We start from the raw sequence: 14,885 nt of genomic DNA, 5'->3' as shown, positions 1-14,885 counted from the left end.
CTCAATAACTGGGTATTGACAGAAAGTATCTCAAAAAAATAAAAGCTATTTATGACAAACCCACAGCCAATATCATACTGAATGGGCAAAAACTGGAAGCATTCCATTTGAAATCTGGCACTAGACAAGGATGCCCTCTCTCACCACTCCTATTCAATATAGTATTGGAAGTTCTAGCCAGAGCAATCAGGCAAGAAAAAGAAATAAAGCATATTCAATTAGGAACAGAGGAAGTCAATTGTTTCTATTTTCAGATGACATGATTGTATATACAGAAGACCCCATGGTGTCAGCCCAAAATCTCCTGAAACTGATAAGCAACTTCAGCAAAGTCTCAAGATACAAAATCAATGTGCAGAAATCACAAGCATTCCTATACACCAATAACAGACTTAAAGAGAGCCACATCAAGAATGAACTGCCATTCACAATTGCTACAGAGAGAATAAAATACCTAGGAATATAACTAACAAAGAATGTAAAGGACCTCTTCAAGGAGAACTACAAACCACTGCTCAATGAAATAAGAGGGGACACAAACGGATGGAAAAACATTCCATGCTCATGGTTAGGAAGAGTCAATATTGTGAAAATGGCCATACTGCCCAAAGTAATTTATAGATTCAACGCTATCCCCATCAAGCTACCTATGACCCTCTTCACAGAACTGAAAAAAACCACCTTAAACTTCAAATGGAACCAAAAGAGAGCACACATAGCCAAGACAATTCTAACCAAAAAGAACAAAATTGGAGGCATCACGCTACCTGACTTCAAACTATACTACAAGGCTACAGTAATCAAAACAGCACGGTACTGGTATCAAAACAGCATGGTACTGGTACCAAAACAGATATATAGACCAATGGAACAGAACAGAGGCCGTGGAGGCAATGCCACACATCTACAACCATCTGATCTTTGACAAACCTCACAAAAACAAGCAATGGGGAAAGGATTCTCTGTTTAATAAATGGTGTTGGGAAAACTGGCTAGCCATGTGCAGAAAGCAGAAACTGGACCCCTTCCTGACACCTTATACTAAAATTAACTCTAGATTGATTAAAGACTTAAATATAAGACCTAACACCATAAAAACCCTAGAAGAAAAACTAGGCAAAATCATTCAGGATATAGGCATATGCAAAGACTTCATGACTAAAACACCAAAAGCATTGGCAACAAAAGCCAAAATAGACAAATGGGACCTAATTAAACTCCAGAGCTTCTACACAGCAAAAGAAACAATCATTAGACTGAACCAGCAACCAACAGAATTGGAAAAAATTTTTGCAATCTACCCATCTGACAAAGGGCTAATATCCAGAATCTACAAAGAACTAAAACAGATTTACAAGAACAAAACAAGCCCATTCAAAAGTGGGTGAAGGATATGAACAGGCACTTTACAAAAGAAGACATATATGAGGCCAAGAAACATATGAAAAAATGCTCATCATCATTAGTCATTAGAGAAATGCAAATCAAAACCACACTGAGATACCATCTCACACCAGTTAGAATGGCAATCATTAAAAAATCTGGAGACAACAGATGCTGGAGAGGATGTGGAGAAATAGGAACACTTTTACACTGTTGGTGGGAGTGTAAATTAGTTCAACCATTGCGGAAGACAGTATGGCGATTCCTCAAGGACCTAGAAATAGAAATTCCATTTGACCCAGTAATTCCATTACTGGGTCTATATCCAAAGGATTATAAATCCTTCTATTATAAGGACACATGCGCACGAATGTTCATGTGTTTACAGTATGAATGTGGCACTGTTTACAATAGCAAAGACCTGGAACCAACCCAAATTCCCATAGATGATAGCCTGGACAGGGAAAATGTGGCACATATACACCATGGAATACTATGCAGCCATAAAAAACGATGAGTTTGTGTCCTTTGTAGGCACATGGATGAACCTGGAAACCATCATTCTCAGCAAACTGACACAAGAACAGAAAATCAAACACTGCATATTCTCACTCATAGGCAAGTGTTGAACTATGAGAAAACATGGACACAGGGAGGGGAGCATCACACACTGGGTTCTGTGTTGGGGGTAACTAGGGGAGGGACAGCGGGGTGTGGGGAGTTGGGGAGGGATAACATAGGGAGAAATGCCAGATATAGGTGATGGGGAGGAAGGCAGCAAACCACATTGCCATGTATGTACCTATGCAACAATCTTGCATGTTCTTCACATGTACCCCAAACCCTAAAATGCAATAAAATAAAATAAAAAATCAACATACTAGGAATAGAACAGAATTTTCTCAATCTGATAAAAGACATGTATGAAAAACTGAGAGCTAACATCACACTTAATGATGAAAAGGATGTCGTCTGTTCTTGCCATGTCTACCTAACATTGTTCAGAAGTTTCTGACCAAAGCAATGGGCAAGAAGAAGAAATAAAAGGCATAGATTGGAAAAGAAGAAGGGAAACTATCCCTACTTGCAGATGTAATGATCTTATATATAGAATACCCTAAATAGGGCAGGGAGCCATGGCTCACACCTGTGATCCCAGCACTTTGGGAGGCCACGATGGGAAGATCACCTGAGGTCAGGAGTTTTGAGATCAGCCTCGACAATGTGGTGAAACTCTGTATCTACTGAAAATACAAAATTTAGCCAGGCTTGGTTGCACGCGTCTGTAGTCCCAGTTACTCGGGAGGCTGAGGCAGGAGAATCGCTTGAACTCAGGAGGTGGAGGTTGCAGTGAGATGATATTGCACCATTGCACTCCAGCCTGGGTGACAGAACGAGACTCCATCTCAAAAAAAGAAAATCCCCAAATTACTAATGCTAATAAATCAGTTCAGCAAACAGCAGGATATATAATCCATATGTAAAAATCAGTTGTATTTCTATACATTATGAATGACTAATCTAAAAATGAAATTATAAAACAATTCCATTGATAATAGCATAAAAAGAATAAAATATGTAGGGATAAATTTAATAAAAAAAGTACAAGACTTATATACTGAAAACTATAAAACATTATTGAAACACATTAAGCGATATTAGAAATATATCTCACGTTCATGGTTTGGAAGACTTACTATTATTTTTAAGATCGTAAATTTCCCAACTGAATCTGTAAATTTGATGTAATCCTTAACAAAGTTCCAATTCCTTTTCTTTTTCAGAAGTGCACTGATTCCAAAATTCATATGGAATTACAAAGGATATGGAATAGCCAAATCAATCTTGAAAAAGAACAACAAAGTTGGAGGACTCAAACTTCCTGATTTCAAACTTATGTTTTTTAATCTTAGAAACTTACAGTAATGAAGACCACATGGTAGTAACATAAACACATATATATGTAGATAGACAAATGGAATTTATCTGGGAATTCTGAAATAAATCCATACATTTATGATCACTTGATTTTTAACAAAGGTGCCAAGGCCGTTCAATAAAGGAAAGAACAGTAGTTTTAGCAAATGGTAGGGAATAGATTCATTTTTTTTTTCACATGTGGGTATCTGTTTCAGCAACCAGATATCTACATGCAAAATAATGAATCTAGGCCAGGTGCAGTGGCTCAGGCCTACAATCCCAACAGTTTGGGAGGCTGAGGCGGGTGGATCATCTGAGGTCAAAAGTTCGAGACTAGCCTGACCAACACAGTGAAAACCTGACTCTACTAAAACACAATAATTAGCCAGGCATGGTGGCATGTGCCTGTAATCCTAGCTACTCAGGGACTGAGGCAGGAGAACTGCTTGAACCTGGTAGGTGGAGATGGCAGTGAGCTGAGTTCATGCCACTGCGTTCCAGCCTGGGCGACAGAGTGAGGCTCTGTCTCCAAAAAAAAAAAAAAAAAAAAAAAATGAATTTAGTCCCTACCCTTGTACAATGTACAAAAATAAATTAATTCAAAATGGAATACCTAAATGAAAAAGGTAATACCATAAAACTCTTAGGAAGAAACATAGATAAAAATCTGTTTCCATGGATTAAACACAGTGTCTTGGACATGACATTAAAAGGACAATAAAAGAAAAAAATAGGTAAATTGAATCTTGAAAATGTTATGCTAAATGTAAGAAGCCAGACATAAACTTATGTTTCCATTTATATGAAATGTTCAGAATAAGAAAATCTATAGAGACAGAAAATAGATTAGTGGTTTCCAGGGGATGGGGAGAGGAGGAAATTGAGACTAACTGCTAACAGGTATGAGGCTACTTTTTAGGGTGAGAGAAATGTTCTAGAATTGGCCAGATGACATTAGGCCATGGGAATAATCTGACTTAGATGTATCTTAGTGCCAGGCATGGTGTCTCACACTTGTAATCCCAGCCCTTTAGGAGGCCAAGATGGGCAAATTGCTTGAGCTCAGGAGTTTGAGACCAACCTAGACGATGTAGTGAAACTCAAAAAAAATTACAAAAAATTAACTGAGGATAGAGGTCCATGCCTGTAGTACCAGCTGCCCAGAAGGCTGAGGTGAAAGGATTGCTTGAGCCCAGAAGGTTGAGGCTGCAGTGAGCTGTGATCACACCACTGTACTCCAGCCTGGGCAAGGGAATGAGACCCTGTCTCAAAGAAAAAAATAAAGGTGTCTTATCAATAGAAATGGAGTACTCTAGGCTGGGTATCTATATATAAATCAGTAAACCTCCCCAACAAAACCTGCACCACTACTGTTCAGCTGGCCTTTGTAAGAAGTATGCTCTTCTCTTCCCAACTATAGAATCTTCTATTCCCTCTCTGAAGTGGCCTAAAAAAGACTGGGTCAAGCTGGGTCAGTATATGACCAGGTAACCAGTTGTCCATATAAATTCATCTGGACTGCCATTGGCAACAGTTTGTAATGTATTATTATTCATCTTTATTCCTGAAAATCCATCTAGAAACAATGCTTGGAGAGCAACAATTCAAGCAGCCCAAATATTGTAGATGATAATAAAATGGAACCTTGTCACCTCCTTTCAACACTGAACAATTTGTAAGGCTCAGCAAATCGTGGTACTGGCAGTATACATTCCATATGTTATAGGAAGAACCCAGGGTATGGTCCATATCTCTCTGCTTCCCCCATTAGAAGAGGTATATTAGTCTGTTTTCATGCTGCTGGTAAAGACACACCCAAGACTGGGAAGAAAAAGAGGTTTAATTGGACTTATAGTTCCACATGGCTGGGGAGGCCTCAGAATTATGGTGGGAGGCAAAAGGCACCTCTTACATGGCAGCAGCAAGAGAAAATGAGCAAGACGCAAAAGTGGAAATCCCTGATAAAACCATCAGGCCTCGTGAGCCTTATTCACTACCACGAGAATGGTATAGGGTAACTGCCCCCAGGATCCAAATTATCTCCCACTGGCTGTACCTTCCACAACACATGGGAATTATGGGAGTACAATTTAAGATGAGATTTGGGTGAGGACACAGCCAAACCATATCAAGAGGCATAAGAAAATGGCATTTGAGCCTTGTCCAAACATCATGGAGCATTAATCTCCATGAAGATCTGTAGCTGTATTAGGAATACTGGAAGTTAGGAGTTCCAAATATCTCTGGATATGGCCACTGCTTAGGATGAAGAGGTTTCACCTCAACCAACTGGCATATAAGGATCATCTCCTTCCCTTAGACACCAGAGTCTTCCTGCTTCAGCAACATATTGGTAAGGTAAAATGACCACAAAGTTACTACTAGTTCCACTATAGCTTCATAACAATTAAGTTACTCCTAAAATTGTAGGTATATATATATATATATATATTTTTTTTTTTTTTTTTTTTTGAGACGGAGTTTCGCTCTTGTTACCCAGACTGGAGTGCAATGGCGTGATCTCGGCTCACCGCAACCTCCGCCTCCTGGGTTCGGGCAATTCTCCTGCCTCAGCCTCCTGAGTAGCTGGGATTACAGGCACGCGCCACCATGCCCAGCTAATTTTTTGTAGTTTTAGTAGAGATGGGGTTTCACCATGTTGACCAGGATGGTCTCGATCTCTTGACCTCGTGATCCACCCGCCTCGGCCTCCCAAAATGCTGGGATTACAGGCTTGAGCCACCGCGCCCGGCGAGTAGGTATATATTTTTAAAGGCCAGTTTCCTTTTACATGGGCGAAGGCAGCCTCAATGGGACCATGGACCATGTGGGTAGATAACTGGGAGCCAGGTTGCTTCAGGGCTAAATTGTTACTACAGTAGATGAAGTGTGTTTGTAGCTAAGGAGAGAAGCCCAGACTTAACACCAGAACAGAACAAAAGCTGTTAGCTCTAAGATGTAAATATAGAGCTACAAACAAATGATAAGGCAAGAGGACAATGCTGAAAATCCAGAAATTGGTCAGAAAATAGAAAGGCCCAGGGTAGGAACCTCCTTCAGGCAAGTGTGACCATGTAGTACCAAGCTAAATCAATTGGTACTACTAAATCAGTTCGTACAAGCTTAAATCAATTTAATTTCTGTTTAAAGGTACAGAACTGGGCCAAACATAACAATGCATTTTTCTAATACAGGACATTAGCTGTGGCACTGGCTACCTTGACACGTCTTCATCTGAAGGAAAAATACATAGCAAGCCTGACATGATGACAATTTACTTCATGAAGAGAATGGATTCTGAAATGGTCATTCTTTTCCATTTAAACAATGCTACCATCCCCCAAAGAACAGCTTTGGGGCAGGAAAGAACAGTATTTCATTTCAAGCTGGACTACTCATCTACCAAAATACCATTCTGACCAAAGAAACAGATGCAGAATTACAGTCACAGCTGCATTCTGCACAGAACAAGTTGGATAATGGTATTCTAAATTGCTAATTATACTGTTAATGATTTTTTTAGTGTCATTGCAGTACTTTGCCACCTTTGTTTAAAAATTTTTAAAAAGCATGTAGGAAGTTTTCTAAATGGTAAATTTCTGTTTTGTTAAATACCAGTGAGTCTTCCAAATAAAAATTCCATATAAACCCCATTTATTGAATTGGTATTTATATGTGAATTTGGAGGAGCCTATTTATTGACTAGCTATTTGTTTTAATTTACTTTCTCACCAACTTACCTGTATTTAAGATTACTGAGGTCATAAGTCTCTCAGTATTTGTGTTTGTATCTAGATCCATAGATGGTATGAAAAGATAATAAACTAACATATGTCATGATATGCTGGCACTGGGAATGTGCTACAACTCAATTTACAAAAAGTAATGGCAACAGTACAATTTAATTTTCATTGTGATAACCATGGTGCAATGTATTACAATGTTACTATTATGCTGTTTAATCCATGCCAGCGTACCTGGGGAAATACATTTTTGACATAAAAATGCTGGTAATGTTTTCATTTCATTTTAGGAGATTATAGTATACAGATTAAAAGTACTGTCATTGTCCCATATTGTTTCTTGTACATTTAAGTGGCAGACTATTTTTTTCCACAAATAGTGAATTAATTTCTACTAAATTATTTCATTAAGGATTTTAAGTAATTAATTTGTTTCTTAACTGAATACCTCAAGCTGACCAGAAACTTCCACATATTAGATTTACAAAAACTAAAATATCTTATGTGCAGAAAATGTTGTACCAATCACAATTATATCACATTGTGTCTTGATAATTTTAATATTTAACAAGGTAAATCAGTAGTTAACACAATCTTATGCAATGAGAAACTCTTAAGCAAATACTTACATTTTCTTCTAACAGGCTATCCAATTTCAGTGATCTTTTAACACTATAAACAAAAATTTAAAGAAATTTTAGATTTGACATGCTTTATTTAAAGTAGCTCAATAAATTATATTTATTGAGTATATAAATTATATTTATAAAGTAGCTCAATAAATATGTATACACAAAGATTATATATAATATTGATACTAATTAATATAATTAACATTATATAATCTTTGTGTATATATCTTAATATATTAATACACTATATTAATATAACATATTGTATAGTTATTAATGTAATATATATTATATATAATCTTTATTATTACATACTCATCTTTATTGGTTAGTTCTGCTAACCAATTTTATATTATTTGTTAAAGCAGAATACCATATGAAGAAAGCAATTATTTATAATGACAGGTTTGATTCTAATTGCATATCTCTAAATGAGATCATAATTAAATATTTAAATGAGTTACTTTAAAAAATGTATGCAGTTATAGATACATGGACTACCATACAATTTAAACATCAGTCATATTATAAAAAGTCTTATAAAAGTTATATATTTTTCTGCTTTAAAATACCACTATTACAATATCATACATATGAGCAAAATAATTTATACACTTTCAGCGGAGTTGCTGAAAGTATAGTACAGAAACAGTCCACTAGGGTTAAAGGTATGAGCAAAGTGAAAAAAAGTTTTGCACATTAATCTAGCTTTAAACATGATTCAGTGCAACCAGACTATGACTTAACTGAGGAACAGATGCTCTATGTCTTTATAAGTCCCCAATCCATAAGAAACTATTTTTTGTTTCCTTCACTAAACTGATTCAGGAACATGCCAGGCTCTCTGTGTGCAAAATCTGTTCTGCTAAACTGGATGCCCAGCTGTTGGTGACAATGCTTAGAAAGGAAAGCTGAATATTTATAATACTTTATTTTATACAGCTGTCTTCTAAAGAGCAGTCATCAACATTTTATTGAATGCAGACTAAATGCTCAAAGGAGAAAAAGGTCAATATAAATTAAAACTAGTTTTCTCAGTGACAAATACAGTGTTAAAAGTATTTTCTTGATTCCTGAGAAATAGAATTAAAATATTAAAGAATTAGAACATAAAGCAAAATGATTGTACTATAAAGGCTGTATTACAGAAATCCCCCCAAAAGTTTGTATTGATATTAGAAAATGACTATTCATAAATAACTACTGATTTACAAAGAAAGGAATAAGAAAAAATAGAAGAGATGGTCAATCTAAGAAAATTACTGAACAATAAATATTAAATACAAAAATTTAATCTATTCTAAAAGCAGATTATTTTGCTATTATATCCACATTAGCCTATCACGACACTATTTCTTGAGATTAAACTAGTTTAAAGAATTATTTATACTTTTAGAAATCCACTTAATATCAATTTAATCTGATTTCCCAATGAGGCAAGAGAACAGAGGTACAAACAAATTAAAATGCAGACAATTTTTAAAAATTCATACTTAGCTTTGGAATATATATTGCCCTATTTGGGTATGTAAGATGTTCTGGCATTTGTAATACTTCAAAAATAGAAATTAGGCTGGGCGTAGTGGCTCATGCTTGTAATCCCAGAACTTTGGAAGGCCAAGGCAGGTGGATCACCTGAGGTCAGGAGTTTGAGACCAGCATGACTAACATGGTAAAACTCCATCTCTACTAAAAATACAAAATATTAGCCAGGGGTGTAATCCCAGCTACTCTGGAGGCTGAGGCAGGAGAATCGCTTGAACTCAGGAGGTGGAGGTTGCAGTGAACCAAAATCGTGCCATTGTACTCCAGACTGGGCAACAAAAGGGAAACTCCGTCTCATTTAAAAAATTTAAAAAAGAAAACAGAAATTAAAAAAAACTAAAGTCAAGTAATACAGTATTTCTTATCCTTTGTTCCTAAATGCTATTAAAATGCAATACTATCTTTTAGAAGGAAACAAATTCCATCCTGCTATTAACTGTTCAAAATATTGCTTTATTATCAATGGCTAATTCTTAGAGAAAGTAAATAAATGTTTGCTTTTAAGAAGTTTACAGATTAGGCCCCAGGTTCATCTAAGAAACCCAAGGAAATACATAAAAAAGGATAAATAAGAAAGTAAGCTGAGTTAAAATAGACTGTCATCTTCCACTTTATGCTTGGTGAGAATCTAAAAATATTATTTACTGAGGGTAATGTAGTATTCAGGTAATTCACACATCTAATAAACAAAAGTTATAATACTTAAAATAATCCTTAAAAGATCTAATAGACAAGACTAGAAGAAATCTGAGAAATCACTTAGTTCAGCCAATAGGGAAAATAGTTTGTGCAACTTGCCTACCATCACACATCATGAGGGATAGAAACTGAGATCTCAAGTCCTGGGCATAATAAATCTTTATTGAACTGAGGGGAAGGGAATTAAAGAAGGGGACAGAAGAGCAAACCCACTACAGAGTTTATGACCATCTATTCTTAACATTCTATTAGAACTGGGCCAACCACTCTTTCACAACACAATCATGAGAATACAATAAATTGATTAGGAAACTGTTAGTAGGAATAGAGGAGACAGATGAAACACATGAAGGAAGAATAGGTAAAATCTCATTAGATATATGAGTATTTTCCTAAAATATTTACTCTTTTGCTACCAGTATTAGCTAACCGAAGTGACATCTTTTTGGTAGTTCTGTAAAGTTATAAGCAGCTCCTGTGGCTGCTATCTTGGTTTTAAAAAGTGAGCACACAAAATTGGACAAAGGACTTGAATATACATTTCTCCAAAGAGATACACTAATGACCAATAAGGACATGAAAAGATGCTCAACATCTCTAATCATTAGCAAAATGCAAATCAGAACCACAATGAGATATTTCTTCACACCTATTAGGATGGCTACTATTTAAAAAAAAAAAAAAACAGAAAATAACAAGTGTTGGTGAGGATATAGAGAAACTAGAATCCCTGTGCACTGCTGATGAAAATGTAAAATGGTTCAGTACCTATGGAAAATAGTATGGCAGTTCCTCAAAGAATTAAAAATAGAATTACCATATGATTCCGCAATTCCACTTCCAAAAATAATTGAAAGCTGGGACACAAACAGGTATTTGTACACCAATGTTCATAGCAGCATTGCTCACAATAGCCAAAAGGTAGAAAAGCAATGCAGATATTCACTGACAGATGAACAGATAAACAAAATGTGATATATACATAAAACGAAATATTATTCAACTTTAAAAAAGAAATTTGACACATGCTACAACATGGATGAACTTTGAAGATATTACGCAAAGTAAAATAAGCCAGTCACAAAAGGACAAATATTATATGATTCCACTCATAGGAGAGTAGTCAAGTTCATACAGACAAAAATAGAACGGTGGTTGCCAGCGGCTAGAGGGAGTTAGGAATGGGAAATTACTGTTTAATGAGTAGAGAGTTTCAGTTTTACAAGATGAAAAAAATTCTAGAGATGAATGGTGGTGATGGTTGTACAACAAGGTAAACATTCTTAATGTCACTTAACTGAACACTTAAAAATGATTAAAATAATAAATGTTGTTATCTATAACTTAGCACAATTTAAAAATAGATAATTTTTAAAAAGGATATCTACCCGAATGTGTCCTAATTACCTCCCTCTTATAGGTAACACCTTATAATCTCTGTAGGTGACTTCTAACTTCCAACTTACCCAAATTTACACCTATGCCCATAATTTAAGTTATATTCTATTTCTAGGTGTACTAGGTTTAGATTCACTGGGAACAAAATTCTGGCTGCTACCAGAATTGCTGCTGTTGAGAATTTTAGAAAAAGATATAAAACATTTGACATGCAATTTTATATACAGAGAGCGTAACTGTGTTTGTATAATTACATTATTCTCTAAGACTGTCCTCCTCTTTTCTATTTAGCTTAACACATGGTAGTATCCTGAATAGAATTCTCTGGTTCATCAGAACAGAACAAGTAGATGAGTTTCATTACATAATATTATTAACTAACACCAGTTACACGATTAAAGACATTATTCCAGGGGGGAAAAAAAAAAACCCTATCATTTGATTCCTAATCAAAAACCGGGAATGACATAGCAGAAGGTCACAAAATTATATAATTTGAGGTTCTCTTATAGAACTTTTAAGACATTAGTTTAAATATGATTTTGAATAACAGAACTGAGGGGAGGGATGGGGGGTGAAGAACAAACTTAGTAAAGCAGTTAAGAGTCAGGGAGCCTTCATGCTATGCCAAATTCTTCCCCAAGGTTGGGCAAATCACATAATCTCCCTAAGCTTCATAAAGTTGATAATAACACTGGCCTGTAAAGTAGTAAGAAATTTCTGAGTGGAAGATAAAAATATCACTTAGTATTTCAGTGGTTCCATTTATTCCTCTCTATATTAAAGATGATAATATTGCCAGCTACAACTTCACAAGAGTGTTTAGAGGATTACTGAGTATGCTTACGAGATTCTTAGAAATCCTTTGATGAAAGGCAATGGCCAAATTCACATCCCATGTGACTCCTTAAATGTAAACTGAGATATGTGAAATGATTTATTTTCCATTCTATGCATGGGAATAAGCAAAGAAGGCAGAAGAATCTATTATCCTTTCTGCATTCTGCTTTTCATTCAAGCTTATGCTTGTGTTCAAATTAATAACAATATTAATCACTAATACTGTTACTAATCACTCATTTAGATGCTTTCATATTGACCATACTGTTGTTAAATACTGTCACATACATACATATAAAGGAAGGACATCAGTATGTCCTTTGAAAGAGTCTCTATTGAAAAGACTCAAAAACAGGTCTATGAGAATTAAAAATGGCAGATGGTGATGGACTTTTTTCTGTATGAATTTTATTTCACAAAGAAAACATAATAACAAAAAACTAACACTGATATCTGCCATACCTTTGAGACTCCAACAGAATCATCTCTAAGAAGTTTCTCCTGACACTGTCCAGTTTACACTAGGGAAGCTTCAACTCTACTTAACAACACTTGTGCATGACCCTCTCACTAAATTAAGTGTTGAAACAATCTATTTATGTTTTTTTTTCTTTCCCAGACTAAGATATTTATGTCATTAGCACCGTGTCTGTTAACTGGTAGGTTACGAGTTCTAAAAATGCTTGAACTATCTCTTCCATTAAAGTTAAAACTCCTAGATATCACATATCTATTCATATTTGAACCCCTAAAGCCTGGTACAGTGATTGGCATACAAGTGTTATATAAATTAATGATTTAATTAATTGTATTTATTTTTTAGTTTGAAACACCAATCTCAAATTCAAGAATATATTTAGTTCCTTCAATTTTCTATGATGCTCCAATTTTGTGGACTTAAATAATTTTGGTTCAAAATTTCCTAGATAACACCTTTTTGTTTTTTTTAAAAAAAGGTATTTCCATCAATCATATTAAGGTGGTTTAAATACATAGCCTGGCGCATGGGTTTCATCTGTAATCCCAACATTTTGGGAGGCTGAGGTGGGTGGATCTCTTGAGACTGAGACCAGCCTGGGCAATATAGGAAGATCCTAACTCCACAAAAATTAGCCAGGTGTGGTGGGGCATGCCTGTGGTCTCATGACTTGGGAGGATGAGGTGGGAAAATCACTTGAGTCCGGGAGGTCAAGGCTGCAGTGAGCCATGATTACGCCACTGCACTCCCAGCCTGGGCTACAGAGCAAAACCCTGTTTTTGTTTTTTTTTTTAAAAAAAGGTCCCAGACAATATAGCACAGTGTTATCTCTAAGGTAGTCTTCTTTTATGTTTATTTGTGTCTTATCAGTTCTGAAAAAAAAGCTGAGCTGTATTTCTTCAAATACTGCCTCTCCTTCATTCTACCTTTCTGAGACTTTATTAAGAAATTATTTTAGACTTTCTTGTTCTATCTTTCACATCCCTAAACTTCTCTTTCATTTCATTGTTCTCGAAGCTGCCTTTTGGGCAATTTCTTCAGATTTATCTTTCAATTATCTAATTCCTTACTCAGTTGTACCTAATCTACTGTTTAAACCATCCACTAATTTTTTAAACAATTCAATACATTTTGGGGTAACTTAATTTTTCTGTAATTATAAACTTTAAACAAGTTCCAAGAGTAAAAATTGTCATTTTCCCAGATTTACTACTTGTTTACATTTTGTCTCATGTTCTTTATCATTCTCTCTATACACATATATTTATTATATATGTTTATTTTTCTAAACCATTGAGAACTTGGAGAGAGTACACCCTTACTCATAAATATCTCCATGTGTTTTGCTAAGAACAATTTCATTAACACAATGATCAAAATTACGAAATTATCATCAATACATTATTAACAGTCTGTAGTCAAATTTTATCACTTGTCCTAATAATGTCCTTTATAGCAACTGCCCACCCAAGTCTAGGTTCCAGTCCTGGATCCCTCATTGCATTTGGCTGTCTCCCTCTAGAACAGTTTCACAACCTTTTGCTTCCCTTTACCTGGACATTTTTCAAGACTATAGGCCATTTTTATTTTTGTAGACTATCCCTCAATTTGGGTCTGATATTTCCCTATGATTAGGTTATGCATATTTAGCATAAATATCACAGAAGTGATGTTGCATCCTTGTGAGAGCATAACTTGAGGCACTTGATGTTGATGTATTGTAATATCAGTGACATAAATTTTAACCATTAAGACATTACCTTCCAGTTTTCTCCAATGTAGTAATAAGAAATTTTATAAAGAGCCACAAATGATCATTTGTTTTATATTTAATAGTTAGCATTATGTTCCAATAAAAGGCGTTCTCTTCTCCTTTCTTTATTCATTTATATCACTACAGTGTCATAGATTTTTATGTTAATGGATTTTAAGCCATTCCTATCATTATTCATTTTGATGTTTAATTGTCCCAGATTTGGCAATGTGACCGTTCTCCCCCTTCACCCTGGCTCCTGTTTAATCTATGTACCCATAACTCTTTGAGCACTTCCTTACTTTCCAGCACACACACAAAATTTTCTCTGCACCAGCTTTGGAATCAGCTTTTTCTCCAATGAGACTTAGCTCTTTTTAGTGGACAATGGTATTTAGACACCAAAATCTGGGCACTAAATGTGTTCACTGTTATTTATGTCATTGCTTAGTCTCTCTCAGAGGACAGAACTGGAACACACATCACACACACAA

At 35.4% G+C, this 14,885-nt stretch overlaps 1 protein-coding gene across 7 annotated transcripts in view; it reads right to left on the bottom strand.

Moving 5' to 3' along the window:
• The window catches only part of LOC108313244 (integrin subunit beta 3 binding protein), an 87,254-nt gene that overhangs the window by 60,962 nt on the left and 11,407 nt on the right, over positions 1-14,885 (bottom strand). For all 7 annotated transcript variants that reach the window (XR_005202335.1, XM_017541549.2, XM_017541551.2 and 4 more), the window contains exon 2: positions 7,676-7,718. Coding sequence is in view for 6 of the 7 variants with exons in the window: in XM_017541549.2 (XP_017397038.2) it covers positions 7,676-7,718 (43 nt within the window). In the remaining variant the exon portion in view is untranslated. The remainder of the gene's footprint in view (positions 1-7,675; positions 7,719-14,885) is intronic.

The sequence above is a fragment of the Cebus imitator genome, unplaced genomic scaffold (assembly GCF_001604975.1).
Source record: "Cebus imitator isolate Cc_AM_T3 unplaced genomic scaffold, Cebus_imitator-1.0 Scaffold135, whole genome shotgun sequence".
Classification (NCBI taxonomy): Eukaryota; Metazoa; Chordata; class Mammalia; order Primates; family Cebidae; genus Cebus; species Cebus imitator.
This window is presented reverse-complemented; position numbering and strand designations above follow the sequence as displayed.